This window comes from Clarias gariepinus, chromosome 21, assembly GCF_024256425.1.
Source record: "Clarias gariepinus isolate MV-2021 ecotype Netherlands chromosome 21, CGAR_prim_01v2, whole genome shotgun sequence".
Classification (NCBI taxonomy): Eukaryota; Metazoa; Chordata; class Actinopteri; order Siluriformes; family Clariidae; genus Clarias; species Clarias gariepinus.
Window position 1 is genome coordinate 19111341 of NC_071120.1, and position 24062 is coordinate 19135402.

The 24062-nt window shown below is 38.7% G+C and overlaps 2 protein-coding genes across 2 annotated transcripts; one reads left to right on the top strand and one right to left on the bottom strand.

The window, feature by feature from the left end:
• The first annotated feature begins 748 nt into the window (after positions 1 to 748).
• Positions 749 to 6268, top strand: ctsla (cathepsin La). The gene is made up of 8 exons (XM_053480776.1): positions 749 to 858; positions 2190 to 2324; positions 2804 to 2926; positions 3291 to 3443; positions 4147 to 4371; positions 4498 to 4666; positions 4870 to 4987; positions 5716 to 6268. The coding sequence occupies exons 2-8, from the start codon at positions 2199 to 2201 to the stop codon at positions 5813 to 5815; spliced, it is 1014 nt and encodes a 337-aa protein (XP_053336751.1). The 5' UTR covers positions 749 to 858; positions 2190 to 2198; the 3' UTR covers positions 5816 to 6268.
• Positions 6269 to 6821: 553 nt separating this feature from the next.
• Positions 6822 to 23895, bottom strand: fbp2 (fructose-1,6-bisphosphatase 2). Its single transcript, XM_053481071.1, has 7 exons — positions 23676 to 23895; positions 18796 to 18958; positions 17721 to 17813; positions 15447 to 15587; positions 14469 to 14606; positions 10804 to 10923; positions 6822 to 7529 (listed from the first exon to the last, which is right to left on the bottom strand). The coding sequence occupies exons 1-7, from the start codon at positions 23846 to 23848 to the stop codon at positions 7341 to 7343; spliced, it is 1017 nt and encodes a 338-aa protein (XP_053337046.1). The 5' UTR covers positions 23849 to 23895; the 3' UTR covers positions 6822 to 7340.
• Positions 23896 to 24062: the final 167 nt, after the last annotated feature.

Here is a 24062-nt window from a genome sequence, read left to right on the forward strand (position 1 = left end):
CCACATTTACAAGAATTTATAAAGTGTAATGAAATCGTTGGTATGTAATTTGCAGTAACTTCCACAGAAGTATTGTGGCCAAGTTGGCTTCCAGACTTCATTCTAGTTCACCTCGTGGTTGTGAATGATCCATTCAGAAGAATACAAACCTTGTTTAAGAATCTTGAGTCATTTTTAGTAAATTATGAGGTTGTGTTAGGGGAAGATTAAGGCGAGTCGGGTAATAGGTTTACATCAGGCACTTGACATCTTGTGGTAGGTTTGTCTAACCTTTGGTATAACTTTTTCTCACTTCAATGAATGGAAAGAGTCTAAAAGTATTTTTAGAAATTGCTTTGTGGATTTTTTTTATGTTGCTTATCATCTTTTTGGGTTGAACTTTCACACCAACATGCAAGGTTAAACAGTACATAATCTTAAGGACAGATTGATGTGATCTAGTCTGGTTTCAGTGTAAAACACCAGAATCATCCTTGTGTATTCTGGTAAGCAATCCTGTAAATTTAAAACAATAAACCATTACTTTGCTACTTACATCTCTTTACCATGTCTTTTTACTGTGAAAACCTTTGATTTAATTAAACACAAACGATGATTAAATAAACTCAACATAGTTAAACACGTTTGGGTCTCATCACCATAGTGTTTGTTTGTGTGTGTGTGAAAAACAATCCCATCAGCCGGGAAGCGGATCACGTGCTTGAAGATCACATGCTCTCTGATTAATGTCGATGGGGCGGAGTCAAGCAGCTGTTCGACCAATGAGATGTCAGGAAATAGCGTCTTTGAAACCAGGGTTTATAAACTTGCAGTTGTTTTCGACAAAATCCCATTCTTTCCAGGTTTATCGCAAGGAAGGTAAGAACTTGTTTTTAAAAAAGTGTTTTCGTGTTGTTGTTTTATTATTATTATTATTATTATTATTAAATGTTTAGTCTGACAGAGACTGGCTATTTCTGCGGGGTTTGTTTACATTAGGAATAATGGATGTAAAAAATGTATGCATTTCAGTCTGTATTTAGAGTAAGGCTTTCTATATGTGTTTGTGTTTGCTCAAACCGCTTTATTTTAGCTATTTTAAACACTGTACTGTTACGTTAGACAGAATAACTCTGGTGTTTTCAAATCTTTTATTCCTCGCTGTTATGAAGCTTGTTTACTGCCTTTTATGAAGCATAATTATTGTTTGAATTTCTTTAAACAATTAATTTTCTTTAATCCTGACAAGCACAATTCATTCTCCATACAGTCCTTTCATTTCCCCCCGGTTTTAGTGCTTAGGTTTCAGTCTCGTTTTCGGTTTCCTGGAAGCTCGACCAGCTCCATGGATCCCAAAAGAACAGCGCGTGCCTTGTCTGTTTTTTTTTTTCTCCCAACAGACGCCATTATGTTGTTGAGTCAACATTTTATCAGACGTTTTTTTTTTTTTTATATGAACGAGTCACATGAACCAGTTGAATTAAAACCCAGCCCCGTTTTTTGGTTATGAAGGATATCGGGCCTGTTTTTTTTTTGTTTGTTTGTTTTTTGTTTTTTTAAAGCTCTTATCTTTTGTGCTGCAGAGTCGCGTGTTGTGACGTCACAGCGACTAATTCGTTGGAATCTTATTTTAGTGTTTCGACTTTATGGAAACCGTTTATATCGTGTCTTTGTCGTCCTTCATATCTTTTTTTTTTACTTCATTCCTTTTTTATGTAAACGTGTATAGGGCTGAGGATTGTGCAGAATATTGTAATATTTTTTTCGAAACAAAATGGGCCATATGATAAGCTGTTTTTTTCACCCTCATGTTAACTGATTACACAAACATGACTAAGCAAAACGATTAAAAATGTCACGAGCCAAAAAACAGCACAGATGCACATGTAGTGTTCTGGTTGTTTCTATGACCATTAAAAACAGTAATGTGCTCATTTCGAGAGTTACATTTTTGTGATCATTCCCATATTCTGCTAGTGGCAAAATTTACACACACAAGTAAATAACTTTTGTTCTACCTGACATATTAGAAAATCCAAATGCACAGTGTGATGTCTGAAGCCTCCTCATCAACACACACCGACAAGCCTTCCTTATAAACACACATTCTTCAACCTTATTCTCGTTAATGGCCTATGCTGTGTTGTCAGTGCAGATCTGTGCCTCTTGAGTTTTAAGGGTAAATGAATTAATATTTGATTTTTTTTCAGGTCTTCACCATGAGGCTGTGTCTGGTCGTGCTGGCTGTGTGCCTCAGCGCAGTGTTTGCTGCTCCCAGTTTGGACAGAGAGCTAGACAGCCACTGGCAACAGTGGAAAGACTGGCACAGTAAAAACTATCATGAGGTAAGCTTCATATATTACATGTATTTAAAAAATAAATAAATAAGTATTTAGTATTTCAGCTGGTCCAATCAAGGGGTCACCATGGCACACCATCCAATCTGCACACAACTTGGCCTGGGTTTAATGCCTATTTCCAGTCTTCCTATTCTTTGTTGTTTAACGGCAGTTGGTTGGAAAGGATTGGAGGGAATCGAACTGAGGGAATTTAACCCAGGCCCCGCTGCATAGCAGGATAAGAAACCTACCACTGAGGCATCCATGCCCCTTTTTAAAATATAAAAACACTTCAATGGGAATAATGTCTCATCTTGTGGTCACATGATCGCATAAATGATGGTGCAACTAATCCCATCTTTAAAGGAAACCTAATACTACACATTGCTACCATTAATTTTATTTGAAGTTTAATAAAGGGCATAGATAACTTGAGTGTTACTGTTAACCTGTTGTGGACTGACTTTATTGCTTTCTCAATGTAGAAGGAAGAAGGATGGAGGCGAATGGTTTGGGAGAAGAATCTGAAAAAGGTTGAGCTGCACAACCTGGAGCACTCAATGGGCAAGCACACCTACCGCATGGCAATGAATCACTTCGGTGACATGGTGAGCATGTGAAACAGACATTAGTTGAGCTAAAAGTTGCTCAGGGTAATTGACTCTGGTCACAGAAAGAGTAGTGTTTTTATACAAGTGTGTATCGGTAGTACTCACTGTTTTTGTGTATTTGGTTGCACAATAAATGATGCAACATTTACTGCCCTTGAGAACAAATTGTTTTTAATAACTTTTTTTTTTTTTTTTTTTTATCTGAAGGGAACAGATGCCCTGGTGGGGCTTTTTTTATAGCGAACTGCCTTAAACTATTCAATGTCAATTTTAAGCGTGTAATTTAAAATGGATAAAATAGTTTGCATACTAGTGTTCACTTTGAGTGACCTTAACAAAATGGTTAAACTTGTGTCTTTAGACTCATGAGGAATTCAGGCAGGTCATGAATGGCTACAAGTACAAGAAGGACAGAAAGACCAAGGGATCTCTCTTCATGGAGCCCAACTATCTTGTGGCCCCAAGCATGCTGGACTGGAGAGAGAAAGGATATGTTACTCCAGTCAAGGACCAGGTGAGGAGTCTTGGTTATCAATCTTGGACAGCTTGAGTGTTGTGTTTACAGAATTGCTTTTTAAATGCTCCTTGTTCTGTAATCCTATTCAAATGCATTACTGTTTTATTTTAGTAAATGATGGTAAAGAAAACATGGGTATGAAAGCTATCAGAGTTCTATCCTTCCCCACACTTGGTTGGTATTGAGCAAAATGCTTAGGCTGATTTAATGCATTTTGTGTATTCGTACACGGATCAGCCACAACACTTAACACCACTTTTAGGCAAATTTGATATCAATTCAGTAATTCAATCAGTAAACTGCTAACAGGGTCATGGACACCCAGGGATCATCTTTGCCTGTGTGGAGCAATGGTGAGCCTGTCTGATCCGATCCCATAGAATGCCTTTCTGGGCCAATGCCCCGCCTTGCAACCCACATCATTCAAAAGTCAATGTTTACTTGTTTGTAGTTCTTTGGTGACATTTCCTCAACACATTATACACTCATTAAGAGAAGGGTCAGTGTTTCTTATAGATAAAAACTGGTTGCACAGCTTTGGAACATGAGGGAGGTGCTAGATGCAATTGCTGTAAGCAACAATGACAAACGTACAGTAAATGTCTGAACATAAGACACATGATGGCTTTTTTTTTTCTTCCTCCTTTTATTTCTGAAATAAAAAAATGGCTTGCTGTAATGATTATCCTTGGTCATTTAGGGTCAGTGTGGTTCTTGCTGGGCCTTTAGCACTACTGGAGCAATGGAGGGTCAGATGTTCAGAAAGAATGGCAAATTGGTGTCACTCAGCGAGCAGAACCTGGTCGACTGCTCTCGGCCTGAAGGCAATGAGGGCTGTAATGGTGGACTCATGGATCAGGCTTTCCAGTACATCAAGGACAATGGTGGCCTGGACACTGAGGAGTTCTACCCCTACCTCGGAACTGTAAGTTGTTACTTGAACAAAGTTAATTTAGGAGTTAAGGATGTTATAAAATGTGTGCAGACATGTTTGAGTTCATGACACAAAATGTGTTCGTCCTAATTGAGCATTTTGCTTTTTGTTTTTTAGGATGACCAGCCCTGCCGCTATGATCCTAAATATAGTGGAGCTAATGACACTGGCTTTGTGGACATCCCCAGTGGTAAAGAGCATGCTCTGATGAAGGCTGTAGCTGCTATTGGTCCCGTGTCTGTGGCCATTGATGCAGGACATGAGTCCTTCCAGTTTTACCATTCGGGTAAGATTTTAAGATTAATTTTGTGCTTATTCATGACTTGCCTAATTTGGTCCAACTCATTTTGTCTGTATTAGTTGGTATGCATTTTTGTTCAGCAGTAAACGGTGCTACTACTGATGTAGCCTGGTGTAAATTGGTGAAACCTTGTTGTACTTGTTTAACAACTCCATTCTGTGTTTTACAATCCTTTGTCTTGTCCTCAGGTATTTATTACGAGCCAGACTGCAGTAGTGAGGAATTGGACCATGGTGTTTTGCTGGTTGGCTATGGCTTTGAAGGTGAAGATGTAGATGGAAAGAAGTATTGGATTGTCAAGAACAGGTATGATGTAACAGTGGCTAGTGGTGACTCAAATTTTAAGTACATACTGTAACTAAAGCAATAAGGTGTACACACAAGTGGCAAAACTTTTTAAGGGGGTGGCTTGCTATGTAGCAACCGCTACAGTTACTTTTGCCGGACAGTAGGCTACTATAGATCTTTCTTGATTACATCTAACGTGTATTTTGAAGTGGGGAAATTATAGAAAGTAACATAAGAAATCAAGTCCTTTTAAAGTTATGGTATAAAACTTTCTGGCACAACACTGTCAAAGTATTTTCAAGAAAAAGAGGAGATAAATTAGAAGTTTTGAGTCTTAGTTGAACTTGAGAATGCATTTTTGCATGGAACAAAGGTTGTGGAGCTTGGCCAAGATTACTTGCAATGCCTCTCATGTTCTGAGCAACAAATGTCACTATTGGTATGCAGAGCAGGAAAATTCATAATGACCAAGTCTTGTTGTAATGTATATGTGCACAACAAGTTCAACTTAAAAGAACCTCATCTATCCCTTTGGTGCCACCGAGGATGTTTATTGATGTCATTGAAGCCTGGAGCCTGCCAAATTTCACACCACTTGATTTATTGTGGTACTTCCCCCTCCTTTGTCTTTTTTGGTACATGAAAAAAGGCTTTACCATCCCTGCCTTGCCAGTTTGTACACCTCACTGCACAACGCCCCCCCTGCTTTTTACATTAACCTAACTAATTCTCTCTTCTGTTTACAGCTGGAGTGAGAAGTGGGGTGACAAAGGGTATGTCTACATGGCCAAGGACAGACATAACCACTGTGGTATTGCTACAGCAGCCAGCTACCCACTAGTCTAAAAACATCATTCAGCAAGGCTTTCAGAAGGTCTTGTCTCAATTTGTTCACTACCATGATGTGTCTTTTACTGGTGCTGTGACTCACAGCAACCATGCAATGAAAAGCTAGCTAATTGTGATGAAAGGGAAAGTAATCAGCCCAAATTAGGTTAGTGTGAGAATGAAGGCCCATAAAGAGTGAATAGGCACCTGGTTTTAAATGAAACACTGTTTTTAGACTTTTATGCAATTATTTTAAGTAGGGTTTTTTTCCTGTAAATATTTGTTGCTTGCCAAAATATAAATGCTTTTTCATAGTTTCATGATCACTAAAAACCAAACCTGTGAAGGTGCAACATGTGCAATAGTATCCAGTTTTTATGTATGTTGTGTGATCTTTGCACGATTCAGTTACAATTTGTCATTGTTTCATTATTTTTTTTGTCAAGCAATTAAACCTCATACAGATACAAACAGCATGGTGTTGTTTTTTGTCCCTCTTGAAATGGATGTTTTCACAGTTGTGCTGATCTACACACAGGATAGTTACAATGATTTGTCCTTGCTAATAAACATGTAACATTTCGGTTACTTTTCATCTGTTAACCTCAAATAACTGAAGGGAATGGTGGTGGTGTTCATGCTGTGCCCAAGGGATGAAATATGACCAATTTCATTTTGTTACTTATGAATCATAAAAGGACTTTTTGGTTTTGCTGTTCAACTCCTTGAAGCCAAATGGCTTTAATTGTAGGTTTGTACATGGTGTTACTGTGTTTTTACATTTACATTTAGGCATTTGGCAGACGCTCTTATCCAGAGCGACTTACAAAAAGTGCTTTAATGTTTACAACATTGGATACATACTTACACTGGGTTAACCAGGTTAATAACTAAGTACCATTAGTCCAACACATCTTTAAATTCCATCTGAATTACTTAAATTGCCACCTGCAATTAGTGCATGCTTTTCATTTAATTTTGCCTTGTTTAAATGAGAAGGATGACATGACACTTTTTGTAGGTATACATTAATCAGTTTATTTAAACATATAGTAAATGCTACATCAATGTAGATTACTCCCATTACATGAAAAATGTTTGTAAGTCAATAAATCTGGACATAACAGTTGAAGCTTCAGGTATAGGAGAGTTCACAAGCTAATGAAATTAACCATCAACTACAACATTTCTGGAGAGCTGAGGCAGGGAGAAGGAGCATAGCCTACCGCTGTATGCTGAAAATTTAACAGGACATAATTTGGACATGAATAAGATTCAACATGTTCTCACAGGACTACTATAGTAAAGTGCTTTAAAATTAACAAAAGGAAGTAATACTACATTAAATTGTAGATTATTAAGAGTCTAGGGCTTTTCAGACCACAAATTAAAATGTAAATTCCCTGTGATGGAATTGACACATTGGTGATACTCCGTTTGTGCATGGTGCATATTTACTGGGGGAAAAAATGTCATTCACATCCAGTGTAAAACAGCTTAGCTTAGACAGAAGCAAACGGAACAAATATGTACAGGAAGCACTCTATTTCTGATATTTTTTGACAAAGGACAGGTATTCTTCCACATCATCCGGAGATCCTACTACAAATGGAGCCTTCTGGTGCACAGCCTCAGGCTTGACGTCCAGGACTCGCTGTGTGCCTGTGGTGGCCATTCCTCCAGCCTGCTCCACTAGGAAGGCAATGGGGTTACACTCGTACAACAGCCGCAACTAAAACAGGGAGGCAGACACACAAAGTTGTGCAATGTCTCACTACATGTTTACTTCACTTAAGGACTCATTTGTGAACATTAATTCACTTTGATCAGAAGTACACACTAATCAGACATTAAATAGCCCTCTGATTTCTAATGATATATATATATATATATATATATATATATATATAATATACAGGTCCTTCTAAAAAAATTAGCATATTGTGATAGTTCATTATTTTCTGTAATGTACTGATAAACATTAGACTTTCATATATTTTAGATTCATTTCAAATAATGGGAGTCCATCCTCAGAAGCCACAGAAGCTCTCCTCTAACACTGCTAGCCAATCACTGAGCTTTTAATGCATATCAAGTCTTTAGTCTAGTTTTCCTTCCATTAATAACATATTAAACAATGTATAATGCTATGTAAGTATGAAATTTGATTTAAATTTAATTAAAGTTCTGTCTGTAAATTATTTGTACGGGGGAAAAAAATGCATGATGTAAAAGCCTCAGTCGGAACAGCCTGACTGTTGAATTAGCTCCATCTGAATGAGAGACGTGGTGTAAATAATAGCCATGTACAGTAAACACTTGATCTGATCATACACTACCAGTCAAAAGTTTAGACACACCTTCTAATTCCATGGTCTTTCCCACCTTTTATTTCTTTCTACATTGTACAACAATGCTGAAAGCATCCAAAATATGCTTTGAGCAGTTGATACTAAGATGTGTCTTTTAACTTTTATCCATTCTGTCTCTGGTGGGATGGGATATCTTACCTAGCTCTGTTTATACTTTTTCTACTTGTTATATCTCTTCCATATTAAATTGGTCGGAGCAGGCAGAACCAATTTGTGCATGGCAAAAAAAATATATATTCTGATTAAATGTTTGGAGCATATACAGTAAACACATGCTATTTAATCAGTAACCATGTAAACACTTACATCAGTATCTCTAACTGAAAGTATTCAGTCAGTTTGCAGAAATGTTGCCTAGCTAGTGACATGTCAGTTTCCGTCACATGAAGTTTCAGAACTGGTTTTCTATCTATTTAACAAAACTATCCAACCTTTTCACCAGTGCAGTTACCATGCAATAGACTCCTTTTTTCTTCTTTTCTTTTTCTAATCAATTTAAATCATCTTAAAATAACTGCAATCCTTTGTTGTTGTTTCTTCTCCTTCTAGTGAAAGATTAATGTCCCTGGATTTGCTGCAAGAACACGACACGAGGAAAGACCTGCTGACAGGAGCAGATCTGGGTCACAGATAACTTGCAGATCACAATGATCCTGCAGTGTTTGTTCAGCCCTGACTTATTACAAAACATCAGTCGAAATATGAGATCTCGTCTAACCTACAGTGTTTTATAGACCGACTGTAAACATCCTGAGCTAATCTATAACCTGATTCAGAGGAGCACTGCACACAGCTGAGATACAGCATTCAAAGAGAGGTAAAGATTTACATTGCACAAGATTGCCTAATCTATAAAGCAAGTGCAGATAATGATGAAAAGTATTGGAACAGCAAGGTCAGAAGATCACTTGAGAAATGGGCAGAGTGAGACAAAATGTGCTATGTCCTAACTTGTTTTACGCTACATACTAATTATTAGGAAATAAAAGTTTGAGTTTAAATCTCAAACCCAAATGGCCGAAAAGAAAAAAAAGTGCCGTTTCAGAAGGGTCCTTGCACCAAGCAAAGAAAACAACTTAGGAGAGGAACCCTTCATCTCATTATCAGACCTGGATGGATAGTGCTGAACTGTCAATTTTGTGGAAGAAATGTGGTTGGAAAAATTAATGGAGATCACGTTGTATGGCCAAAAATAAACAAATAACAGTAAAACCCATAGCTACGTTTAATACTGAAAGTAAGTGCATTTCCAGTGCACGAACAATGTGATGAGAACTTACAGGATAGGGATTTTTCATTTGCTTGGGAGCCTAAAAACTGCACTTTGGAGCATTTGGTGGAAACAGCCATGTGGTCTGATAGGTTTAGACTGACACTATTTCAGATCAATGGGTGCATCATTATGAGAAGGAAACGCATGAAGCGATGCAACCATCATCCAAAGTGCCTCATGTACAAGCCTCAGAAGGCAGCGATGCTGTATGATCTGGAGTTGTGGGGTTGCTTCAGTCGGTCAGGACTAGGCTTAGTAACATTACAGTATGTGGCAATAAAATGAAGTCAACTGACGACCTGAATGTCCTGAATGACCAGGTTATTACAACAGTAGAGTTTTTCTTTCCTGATGAAACAGGCATACTCCAGGACTTAAATTGTGAAAGAGTGGCTCTGGAAGCACGAGGAAACATTTTCACACATGAACTGGCCACCACATTGTGTTCTGTAATCAAAGCTAAAGGTGACTGAATTAAATTTTAGAGTGTCCGACTTTTTTTTTTTTTTTTTTTTTTGCTTTCATATGGCTTGAAACATATGGCTTGATGCTCTTATACTTCATACAAACATTGAGCTTATTTAAAGTACATACAATGCAACATAATCCTGCATACTAATAAAGGCTAATAATAATAATAATAATTACCATGAATATGGTTGACATGACATTTTCAGAGGTGGGAACAGTGGTTATCTTAATTTTTTTAAATATTGCTTATGTAAAGCAAGGCATTGCCAGGAAGCTATTGATGTTTGATAATGATGATGATGATGATGCTTTAGATCCCCAGTGATGCATAGGAATTGTGATCCAGGCTCCAGGTAATAAAACAGATGTGATCAATATTAGACTCATGGAATATAATGGAACATATTTAGGGGTTAATTAAATTCTGATTCTGGACAGCCAATGCTTTCATAGGTCAAAAGTGACACCATTAAGCTCTATTTTAAAATACTATTCAATACAGTACAATCATATACTGTAGTTACAATGTTCTAGCAATTCGATTCAACAGAATTCATCTCAATCATTCCCCTGGAACACTGTATACTCGCCAATATAAAGCAGAAAGCAACCAGAATTGGGCTGCACCGCCCCTTCCAAAGTCACTGTACTAAATTTGGAAAAATGGTCTACTAAGGTAGAACCAAAAAATAGAGGAAGTCATCAGTTCTGGGTTGTGTCTGGTTTGTTATTTTAAACTGTATAGAATGCAAAAGACAAAAGCACATCTGTTTCTGTTCTTACTGTCCATGCTCTAGCATCTGGCCTTCAGATGCTTCACTTCACTTCAACGCACTCTTTGGCTTTCCCTCAAAAGTGCTTTCAATCTGTCACCATGCTAAATAACACACCTTTCCTTTAGGGCTCTTTTCATTGGCAGGGTACAAGAAGATGCCTCCATAAGCGATGGTACGATGCACATCTGAAACCATGGAGCCCACGTATCTGGCGCCATATGGAGCACTGCCATCCTGCAAGACATAAGCATGAGATATTTGCAACTTTTTCTCAGTGCATTGCAATTTTATTGCAACATAGCAGCAAATTCCAAATTGCAATGTCAGGGCTGCAACATGTGACTATTACTATAAAGAGTTTCCAGGATGACAATTCATGATTTTGCAGAATTCATGTACAGTGTCTAAAACCTCTAAACGTACTATGAGTAAACCCTGGTATCACTTCTGCACAGGATTCTCAGGAGGAAGTAAAATGAGTGATGTACTGAAACAAGTGTTGTACAGTAGCACAAAGTATCTGGTTTTCTATGATGATATGCACTGATCAGCCATTACATTAACACCACTTATCACTAACTATCAAATATCTACCAAAAAACCGATGATAGGATCATGGACACCCAAGACTCATCCATGCATGTGGGGACCATTGGCCACAGACTCTCAACCATTGGGCTGGAAGGCCTCAATGCTAATCACTTCACCATTGTACCACTGCTGGTTTAATTCTTATGCATTATTATCAATAACTCACTTTCAGTTTACAAATGATTTACTGATCTTGCACATGCAAAGTAAACATTTATTCTCGTACTTTCAGATAATTTAGTTGATGCATACTCCCACTGAGCCTGTGACATGATGAATATTCAAATATTTACAGTCAGATGTAGATTTGTAAGTAACACTTAATATATTTAGGGTAATGTGTAGTTGGGTGGCACGGTGGCTTAGAGGTTAGCATAGATCAGCCAGTGCACCACCAGGGTCTGGGTTCGATTCCCTGTGGAGTTTGCATGTTCTCCCTGTGCTTGGTGGGTTTCCTCCCAAAGAAGTGCAGATTAGGTTGATTGGTGTTCCCAAATTTTTCGTAGTGTTTGAAGGAGTGTGCGTCCAGCCATAGCTTGGCACCCTGTCCAGGGTGTTCCCCTAAGTCTCCCAGAATAGGCTCCAGGCTTACGCGACCCTGCACACTGGATAAAATGGTTTTATCACCAGTTTTTTTGTTAATATACTTGCGTTAAAGTTATTCTTCAAAATCTGATAAAAGTGTGTGTACCCTGTGTACATTGGAATGCTTCTAATCTTCTTTCTAAGGAAATAGCAGTGTGTAAAAAAAATGCTTAGCACTCTAGCACGTTTTAGCGATACAGATAGGCTGATAGAGAACAGCAGACAAACACTAATCCTGATCAAAGTTCAGACTGGAAGAGAAGTCTCATCTTCTATACCACTTTATCCTGTATTCAGGGTCACGAGGACCTGGAGCCTATCCCAGGAGGCTTAGGGCACGAGGCGGGGTACACCCTGGACAGGGTGCCAATCCATCGCAGGCATTCACACACTATGGGCAATTTGGGAACGCCAATTGGCCTAACCTGCATATCTTTGGACTGTGGGAGGAAACCGGAGTACTAGGAGGAAACCCACCAAGCACGGGGAGAACATGCAAACTCCATGCACACAGAGACGGGAATCGAGCCTGGAAGAGAAGTCAATATTTTAAAATATTTCTACATCACTTTTCAACATAGCTGTGTTTGTGTGTGTGTCTGTGCGCACATGCATGTAAGTCAGGTGCCACTTAGTCACGATATAGCTGAAATGAGGTGGCGGAGAAGTATGCAGGTTTACGCAAAAACATGTCACAACCACGATCGCACGCTAGCCTTGTGAGTATCATCAGCTGACATAATTAGTAATGCTAACACCATGAACACAAATAAACTTAATAAAACCCTTAATCTTGGTAAACAAAGGGAAACCTTTGGGCTCTTTATTATTATTATTATTATTATTATTATTTAAATGAATGCTATAGTTTCTGTTTAACGAAGTAAACAGAAAGAGGACATTCTGTCTCAATCTATAAAACATTAATGCATGAAAAACATGACAACCTCATGACAGCTTGTTAGGGAGTAAATGCTGACAGTTTAAATGTAATCTAGCAACGACACTTAATCATTAATAATCCGAGGTCACGGCTGGTAAACTATAAAACAGCCAGATTCAGCATTATTCGAGGAGCCGTCATCATGTGAGTGTTATACTCAAGCTGCTGAATCTCTCAGTTCCACACAGACGCAGTAAGCGTGTTGTAACCTGTGGGGTAACTTTCTCATCAGCACTCTCGCGTGGGGTATCGGTGCTGACTAAGGGTCAGCTGACGCAGGAAAAACTGCCAGCCGCAGAGGAAACTGTGTCCTCACACGTCCATTATCTGTCTTAATGACGGACACAGGTTCAGGAATGGACACAACTAACGTATTCTCCTAATATTTGTCATGTTATGAACATAAATGATAAATACTGATAAGCAGTGCTTAATACCAGTAATTGATGGAGATTAATGAAGGCCAGAATGAATACTTTGCACTGTTAAATACTGACCCTTATGTTTTCTTTAAAGCCAGTTCATTCATACCTTCAGTATTTAAAAAAAAAAAAAGGAAAAGATTATCTTCATTTATTTTATGCTAAAAGTAACACGCTGAAGTAACACTTATCATTTCTAGTCATTGTAAATGTGAAACCAAAAAAATAATTTCAGGCCTTGGCATATGACATGACTTGGCATATGATGGCATCAGCTGTTACAACCACATTTCTGCACAATCCGGCCATCAGGAGACTCACCAAGCATACAGAGAGTACAATGATTTCTCTTTTTCTAAACACTCTCGATTTGGGTGACAGGCTATTTAAGGTGTCTTGGAATACATGTTTATTTTATTTCTTCATTCATTCTCCTCAGAATAAATCGATTTATTGTATATGTCAGATACATGTATTTTATTTCTAACGTATGCAAGAATTTATTAGTTTATTTATTTTCTATACTGTTTATCTTATGTACAAACTCCTATATCAGGAGACTTAGGGCATAATTCAGGGTACACCCTGGACAGTGTACCATCGCAGGTCAATGGGCAATTTGTAAACACCAGTTGACCCAGTCTACATGTCTTTGGACTGTGGGCGGGAACCAGTTTACCTGGAGATAACCTACAAAGCACAGGGAGCACATGCAAGTTCAACATACACAGAATGGCCTAAAATAATTTATTTACACACATACACACACCTGGATCACCTTTAATTGGTTGTTTTAAATGGATAAATGAATTAATGCATTTATTTATGGTGTATAATTGCTAATAAATTGCTGATATTTTGTATATACTAACGTTACACTTGTGTCTATTACAATATCGCCATCCTTTGCCCCAGTTTGCCAACTGGGATCACTAAAGCTTTTAAACTGCAGTATCCTCCCTTCCATCCATTCATCCATCCGTCCATCCTTTCATCCATCATCCCATTCATCCATGCATTCATTCTTCTATCCGTCCATCCATCCATTCATCAGTTTATCCATCCCATTCCGTTCATCCATCTGTCCATCCTTCTTTTTATCTATTCTTCTTTCAATTATGCATTCATCCATCCATGCATCTTCCCTTAGTGGAACTAAATGTCTTTCTTCAAAGAGACATTACCACACAGTAGAGAACCTGAGCATCCAAATACCTGTTTTTTAGGGTGAACCCTACCTCAGGAAATTTCTTGTGTTTGATGTACTCAGTCACTGCAGGATCGAAGTACTTGGCATAGCCTTCATTTATGCTGTAGGTCTTCCCCTTCTTCTTGATCTTCACATTTCTTTCTGTCAGGATGAACTCACCTATTGCCTGGAGATGAACAGCACAATGTTTACATCTGTGCATTAATTTTATCTGGAAACTGATACAATATGTGGGAAGGAAAGGGGAAGTAAGTGTTCATTTGGGGTAACCTTAAAAATACAACCTTTAAAATAAACCCCTAAAACCAGTTGAATGAGAAGTGAAAATTATGAGCGAACATTGTGTTATTGAGAGGGATGGAAACACAAATATAAATGAGATCTGGTTTAGGCTACTGTCTAGGGTAGAATGTATAACATGGTAGAGATTGAAAACCCATTCTGTTCGTTTTTTTTTTTTTTGCCCGAAATCTACACTGAGGTGTTGCCTAAAACATCCTTCGCAGATGAAATACTAAAAATTATTATTACATTGTTAAATTATTGCAAGTTTGATTCCACAATAGATGTCTTAGACAAAATAGACAAAAAGATTTGTATGGAAAAACATAGATACTACGGTCCAATATTATCACTAATATCACTAAGAACAGTGGCCTTAGTGTCTAGTGGCTATTGAACCTGGGTACATTTATATACCTATATATATATATATATATATATATATATATATATATATATATAATCTCAACCTAGGCATAATGAGCATATTTAATGATCACATTAAAGGGTCTTATATAACTATTCCCATAGAAAAGTCTTACTTTTTTTATTTTAAGATGCACAATATTATATCGTCATATGCAGATCAAGCTTAAAAAAAGATCAAAGATCGGAATATCAAAGCATAAATGTCTGTCTGTATTTGGACAGTGAGTGACTCAGTGAGTGGGAAGGATAGCTCTAGGTATTTTTTTTATTTGAAATAAACCCTACAGTTACTCACTGGATCTAACATGAAGAAGTTGAGTCCAGCTCCAGTACTGAGAGCCACTACAGTGGCACTGCCGTACAGCGCATAACCGGCACACACTATTTGATTGCCTGGCTGGAAAGCATCCTTTTCCGAGGGTTCATCTTCTGTAACCTGTAAGAAGGAGGCCAAGGGACAGAGAAATCTCTTCAGTCATTACATCACATATTGTTACACCCAGATGCTACAGCACCACCTAGTGACCATTTTTGTTAGTTTTAACAGTAGTATAGAAAGTATTGTACATTTGCTTTAACACCTTTCTATTTTGCATGGTTAGCACATGCAAATGTGTTGTAGTGTAGTTTTTGGATAATAACAGAAACTAAACCACAGTCACAAACAAACAGGGGCACACCTAACGTCTTAGTATGACAATCAAAAAAAACAAAGAGTGGTGGCGTAGTGGTTAGCACTGTCGCCTTGCACCTACAGGGTCCGGGTTTAATTCCTGCCTCTGGGTCTGTGTGCATAGAGTTTGCATATTCGAGTGGCATGCTTAGTGGGTTTCCTCTGGATGCTGTGGTTTCCTCCCACGGTCCAAAGACAAGCAGGTTGGGCTTATTGGCGTTTTCAAATTGCATGTAGTGTGTAAACGCGTATGTCCTACCATGGCCGTAAAACAGGAATAAATGAAATGGTAATTACAGTGAGGTGGCAATGTTACATGCTGTATAATTGTTCCACCCTATTATATAGTGTTTAAAGGGGAAAAAGTAGACTCATGGGACCATATGGCAAGCATGATGACAATTACACTGTTACTATCCACAAAGGAGGCTTTAACATGTCAAAAACCAGTGCACTAAAGAACAGTTAAATATTCTAAAAGTACAGTACTGTGCAAAAATTCATAAGCCACCCACCATTTCTTTATATTGTGGTTCCAAAGACCCAGATTTATTTTATTTATTTATTTATTTATTTATTTTATTATAGTCTTGAGGAATAGTACTTATCTGTAACAGGACTTTTTTGGCTCTCAAGTTTTTTCCGCTTTCATTCTCAGTCCAGTCCCTGTACCTTACCAGTTTCTAATTCATTGATTTTTTTGTTTGTTTGTTTGTTTGTTAAGCCACACAGTGACCTATAAATCATTCAATTATAAAAAAAAAATATCTAACCCAAGGCCTGAGCCAGTTAGAAACAGGTGCAGATTATGACAGATGATCAGGCTGGTGATTAGTATACTGGTGGTATACTGGTGGAAGTGAGAGGGCACTAGATTTTTGTACAGTACTGTGCATGTAGATATATATTTGCATAGAATCAAACAAAAGTAAAAACTATTTTTAATAAATAAAAAAAGTTCCCCTAAAATCCTTTTGTACCCAAGGCCAATACAAAAACCATAAAAATAAAAAAGTGGACCGAGGAGACGCCGATCCCTATACTTCTTACAGCTGGATGAATTTCTGTTTGGAGGAAGCCAATCCATAACGTCTGCTTACAACTGCTTCAGCCCATTTGGGAATCCATAGCAATGAAGGCAGCTGTCCCATCAGAAACATTTAATCCATAAAATGCTTTGCATGTTTTTTTTACTGCCAGCACATTTGACAATTTCCTAACAATGTCTCCATATTGCATAGAGTATATTCCAAAATAACTCTTGCATACGTCCTGCTAGATTTGGTCAAGTGCAGGGTGAAAAACACCAGAACATTTTTTCTGCCCCATTTACCTGACCTTAAACATTTGAACCTTTATCTCAAGTCTATGACCACCCATTCTGGACTTCTATGTCACCATTTCAAGGATTTAGGTGGCCTTTCTTACAAAAGGTGGCCTGAGTCCATGTATGCTCCATATGTTCAGGTCTCAGGTTTTTATTTATAGATACATCTTTGTGTATCTTTGACAGCTCTGTTTGCCCAAGAGGTAGGTGTGTGTGTGTGTGTGTGTGTGTGTGTGTGTGTGTGTGTGTGTGTGTGTGTGTGTGTGTGTGTGTGTGTGTGTCTGTGTGTGTGTGTGTGTCTGTCTGTCTGTGTCTGTGTCTGCGTCTGTGTGTGTGTGTGCGCATGCGTCTGTGTGTGCGCATGCATGTGTGTGTGTTTAATGTATTTCTATGTACCTTCTTGATTTTTTTTTGTTATTTGTTAACATTATTGTTTTTTAGAGACACAGCATTGTCTCGAACTAGAGATATTAAAAAGAATGTCATCCAAGTATTGTTAAGGAATTATGGCAGTTATGACACTCTGTTTGTGTTCTCTGTTCATGCAGTTACAATTGGATATAACTCACCTTCTTGTAGATGCCAAAGATGGTGCCTATGGGTGCCAAGCAGTCAATGTTGGATGAGCCATCCAGCGGATCAAAACACACCACGTATTTACCCTGGAGTTGGCAACATACATTATATGCATCATTTTGGAATCAAATGCCAGGCAATTAACCCAACAACTGTAATTACCTATAAAAGCATGCAAGGCATTTGGCGCAGTTTTATTTTTGAACACTAGATGCCGCCAAATCCCCAAATAACTCCACGCGCATATTTTCTTCTTTAGACATACAGCACAGTAAACTGATCAGCCATAACATTATGACCACATGTCTAATATTAAGTAGGTCCCCTTTTTTTTACTACCATAACAGTGATGCACTGCGTGTTCTGACACCTTTTTTATCATATTATATTCATTAACCTAGTTTTCATCAATTTCATCTACACAAGCTCTTCTTATGGATTAGACTATACAGGCCAGCCTTCACTCCCCATGTGGATCGTGAGCCTTGGCCACCCATGAATCTGTCACTGGTTTAACATTTTTTATTCGTTGGATCACTTTTGGTACTGTATGTCCTGACCACTGCAGACCAGAAAAATCTCACAAGTGCTGCAGTTTTGGAGTTTCTCTGACCCAGTCCTCCAGCCATGACAATTTGGCCCTTGTCAAAGTCACTTAAACCCTTGTTTGCTTTCCAATTTTTTTCTGCCTAATATATTCCACCTACTTCCAACCGCCTTGTAACAAGATATTGTAACTGTAGCTGCTGTGAAAAGGGCCAAATTGTGATGGCTAGACAACTGGGTCGTTTCTTCAGTAACAGGATTGCCAAAAGTGCTGCGTCACAAAAACAACACGAAATACCATCCAATACTCCACAATACCTCAAACCATGTGTTTGGAAGTGGTGATATTTAGCTACAGTAATGCTGGGATATGGTTAATAAAGTAGGAGGAACTAAGATCAGTTTACGGTCCGTTGTACAACTTTTGCTCAGTTATCATATTTCATGTACTGAACTTTTAAACAAAGAAGGGAATTTTGTCACGTTGCAAGCTCTGTCATTCCTTAACAAAGAGGAACCTACTCGTTTCTCTTTGGGTGTTATAATGGCGTCTTTGTTCTCTTCAGATACGAGGACACAGGTGCTGTAAGAGGCCTGCAGCATGTTGATGACCAGATCGTTGGACAGCACATCCAGCTTCTTCACCTCATCGCCGGTGACGTTAATGTGCCCAGCGATGCCCTGACTGGAATATACAGAAATACAGAAAGGACACAAATACTGTACATATATACAGTGCATCCAGAAAGTATTCACAGCGCATCATTTTTTCCACATTTTGCTATGTTAAATAAATTTTTTTCCCCCTCAAAATTCTACACACAACACCCCATAATGACAACGTGAAAAAAAATTACTTGAGATTTTTTTTTTTTTTTTTTTTTTGAGAAAGCACATGTACATAAGTATTCACAGCGTTTGCAAAATTGAGCTCAGGCGCATCCTGTTTCCCCTGATCATCCTTAAGATGTTTCTGCACCCTAATTAAATTCAGTTGATTGGACATGATTTGGAAAGGCACACACCTGTCTATATAAGGTCCCACAGTTGACAGTTCATGTCAGAGCACAAACCAAGCATGAAGTCAAAGGAATTGTCTGTAGACCGCCAAAACAGGATTGTCTCGAGGCACAAATCTGGGGAAGGTTACAGAAAAATTTCTGCCGCTTTGAAGGTCCCAATGAGCACAGTAGCCTCCATCATCTGTAAGTGGAAGAAGTTTGAAACCACCACGACTCTTCCTAGAGCCGGCTGGCCATCTAAACTGAGCAATTGGGGGAGAAGGGCCTTAGTCAGGGAGGTGACCAAGAACCCGATGGTCACTCTGTCAGAGCTCCAGAGGTCCTCTGTGGAGAGAGAAGAACCTTTCAGAAGGACAACCATCTCTGCAGCAATCCACCAATCAGGCCTATATGGCCAGAGAGTCTCATCATAAGCATCTAATAAACATCACCTGACATGAAGTGTCAACTGTGTGACCTTATATAGACAGGTGTGTGCCTTTTCAAATCATGTCCAATCAACTGAATTTATCACAGGTGGACTCCAATTAAGCTGCAAAAATATCTCAAGGATGATCAGGGGGAACAGGATGCGCCTGAGCTCAATTTTGAGCTTCATGGCAAAGGCTGTGAATACTTATGTACATGTGCTTTTTACATTTTTTGTTTTTAATAAATTTGCAAAAAATCTTAAGTGACCCTTTTTCATGTTGTCATTATGGGGTGTTGTGTGTAGAATTATGAGGGAAAAAAGTGAATTTAATTCATTTTAGAATAAGGCGCTGTGAATACTTTGATTCTGGTTCTTCTCGAGGTTTCTTCCTATTATCATCTCAGGGAGTTGTTCCTTGCCACTGTCGCCCTCAGCTTGCTCACCAGGGACTATCTGATTCATACACATTCAAATTCCATACAAACTTAAATAGTTCTTTTGATCGTGTAAAGCTGCTTTGGGATAATGCCAATTGTTAAAAGCGCTATACAAATAAAATAAAATTGAATTGAATACTTTCCGGATGCACTGTATATATATAGGCAACATTTTCCCATCTTCTTTAGAATCATAATGAGCATTAGGGTCCGTTTTGTCCAATAAGTTTAAGCCAAACAAGACTCTTGTATCAGAAATTTAACTTGCTCACACTTACAAAAACAATGTGACAACTGCAACAGAATATTTAAAGAATATAATGCAATATTTTTACACCTGCAGCAAGAACTGCAGTCAGGGATTGAAAGAGCTGCAGGGATATGTGTAGAGATTTATATATTTTTATTAATATATTACTTTTGATTTCTACAGTATTCTTAATATCTACAGTATGTAAGGTTTTGAATGTTTGTATTTATGATGCCCTGTGATGGACTGGCATCCCGTCCAGGGTGTATCCTGTCTTTACACTATGTTTCTGGGATAGGCTCCAGATCCACCATGACCTTGACCTGGATCAAGTGATACTGGAGCTATCCAGCATGGTAAAGAGTTTTCCATCGTTTCATTTCTGTAACCTCAGTAGGCTAATAGTAAAAATATTTACAGTTTCCTTGAAGCAACTATGAAATGGTTTATATAACTATTGGAATTAATATGAAAGCATTATCTGAACTTCATCTGGTCAAAAAAAAAATAAAGACAAATTTTGTTGAATAAGTCCACATATTTTCACCATACAGTATAAGTCTATTGAAAATATTCTCCTAATTAGCACAAGCCATTTAAACTATTTCTAAAAGCAACATAAATCTATTGTGCCTTTAAATCGTGTTTCCCAGCTACAAAGGTCATAGGTCTCGTGTATCAGACAGTGGGTCAAATAAAAAGGTTATGGTGCTATTTTTAAAATGATTAAAATAAAATAAAGTGTGTGTGTGTGAGGGGTTTCAATCTACTATATTTGTTTTCAAATTATTTTCAAAAATCATAATGGTATAGCTTACTATCAGGCATTCCTCCATATTATTTTACGTTTAAGAGTAAATTTTTCCAAGTAGCAAATAAATAAAATTTATAATTTCTGATAAAATAGTAGCTTAGTAGGTGGATTTCTCCTTTGGAAAAGCACAACCAAGATCATGCAGCATGGTGGAACAACATCAAGACATCATATTGAATCACGCTCAATGACATCACGTTCAGTCTCATCACGTGGAGTGACATCATTGGGTAATGTTTTTTTTCCCAGCATCCGGGGCATTTTTGAAAGTCTTGACATAAAAATTCCTGCTATTCTTAAAATAAGTCGTAATGGTATTGAGATGTCCTCTTTAAGGATAATTGCCCACTGCTTTTCTGGCGCACCCGGGGAAGCGATGGCGCAAGGATGGGGCTTGGGCCCGCTCATCGTTGGTTGCAACTATATTTTGGTGATTTAAGATTCAAACCCCTAACCCTGGTGGTGCTAGGCAACAGTGGTGCTCTCCATATGACCCCTCAATTAAACAAAAATAGTGGAAAGACTTTACAAACCACACAACAGCGGAGTGAGTGTCAAGTGAAGACGCCAATTAGCCTAATCTGCATGTCTTTGGATGGAGTTAGTATCTTGCTTCATGCCTCAGTAGACATCTCTGACTTACTCTCACACTCGTGCTCTATACCACTTATTAGGGTAGTGGAAGGAGAGCCTATCCCAAGGGACTCTGGGCACTAGTATGGGAACACCCTAGACAGGGTGCCAGTCCATCACAGGGCCCACAAGCACACTCTCTCACACACTACAGCCAATTTGGTCTAATCTGCATGTTTTTGAATGGAGTACCCAGAGAAGACCCACCAAGCATGGAGAAAACACACACAGGCTTGAGGTGGGAATCGAAGCCTGACTCTGGTGGTGCAAGGCCACAGTGCTAACTACGCCATCGTGTCAGCCTGGTAGACATCTTTGATTTGTTAATATGTATAATTTTTTAAACATTTTATTTTATCACCTGACTGCTGCCTAAAGAAATGTTCTCACTTGACCAGTTATCTCCACTATTGCCAGAGTGCTACATCTCTTCTTGTCCAGTGTTCTACTTCCTTCTTGACCTCCACAATTCCAGAACATTAGAAATGTCTGGGTGTGATAGCTGTTATCACTGTCTGCACAACGTTTCTTTTTCTGCACAGCAATGTGGCTGGCAAATTTTGTGAATTCTAATGGAAAACTGTTATATAAGATTTTCAAGATGGAGGGAAAATCCTGCTGCAGAACAATATAAATTTCTATGAACATAATTTGCTGTTACACCATGGTTTGAAGTGTAAAGTACCTGGCAATATCATGTTCATGATATCAAGATATATTTGGTAAACCATGGTTCTACCAACATACAACAATCCATCTGTCCATTCATCCACCCACTGATCCATCCATCTATCCACCTACCCACCCATCCATCCACCCACCTACCCATCCATCCATCCATCCATCCATCCACCCACCCATCCATCCATCCACCTACACATCCATCCATCCACCTACCCATCCATCCATCCATTCACCCACCCACCCATCCATCCATCCACCCACCCATCCATCCACCCACCTACCCATCCATCCATCCATCCATCCATCCACCTACCCATCCATCATTCACCCACCCACCCATCCATCCACCCACCCATCCATCCATCCATCCACCCACCGATCCATCCATCCATACATCCATCTACCCACCGATCCATCCATCCATCCACCCACCCATCCATCCATCCACCCACCTACCCATCCATCCATCCATCCACACACCCACCCATCCATCCATTCAGCCACCCATCCATCCATCAATCCACCCACCCATCCATCCATCCATCCATCCATATGAGATGACTATGTAGTTCTCCATGCAGTTAATTAGGCAATTAAGTAAACTAGCTAGAACAAAAACTGACCAAATAAAGTACCTTGTCTGTGGAGCAAAAAAACAAAAGATTTAAAAACTAAAGCAAATCTCACCTCTCTCTTGGATCTCTCAAATTCTAGAGCTGTCACAATCAGAGACCAATATTTAACTCGCAAACAAAAGATGTCATAAATTCTAATATTTATCCAGCTGATTTCAAACATGACATTATTTTCCTATGTGTTGAAATCGTTTGTACACATGATAACCTGTTCCCTAGCCAAATGTTTTTCCTTAAACAGTAAAGATTGTAATAATTTCAGCATGCATGGACATGATGCTATGTGATGGTCATGGCTTATATTTCTTGTTCACTAAATCAACATTCAAGCTTCAGTGCAAAGCTAAAGAAACATCTGCACAGCCAAAACATCTCGCCTGATTTACTAGAAGCAGATTTTTTCTTTTTTAACCCTAACCACAGATTTGGCACAAAACCGGCATCCCGTAATGCCCACCCACTAACTTTCATTCCTTCTCCCCTTTGCAACCATAGAACATCTAACCAGGACTTACAGGTGAGCCAGTCCAGCTTTCCTTACAGCAGATGAAATAGCTTTGATAGCTGTTAGAATAGAGTTGATAAGCTGGGTAAGTTCTCCAGTCGCACCTTTAGTTTGTCTCCCCGTCTCCATGACAAACCGTGTGAGCGTCCACACGTCTGTATCAAAAGCAGATTGATCCGACATGCTGCCGTTCCTCGTTCGTTTGAACCCGAGTTCAGAATGGAAGACAACTTCAGTCGAAGTCGGAGTTGAATTTGAATATACTGTATGCAGGGCACGAGTAAAAGTCAAGGGCTATATTTGTGAGAGGTGTCAAGTGACAACAGAGTGACTTGTGAACTTGAGACTTGTGAACCACAGACGAAGCCCGCTCATTGAAATAAGGCAAGGTGATCTC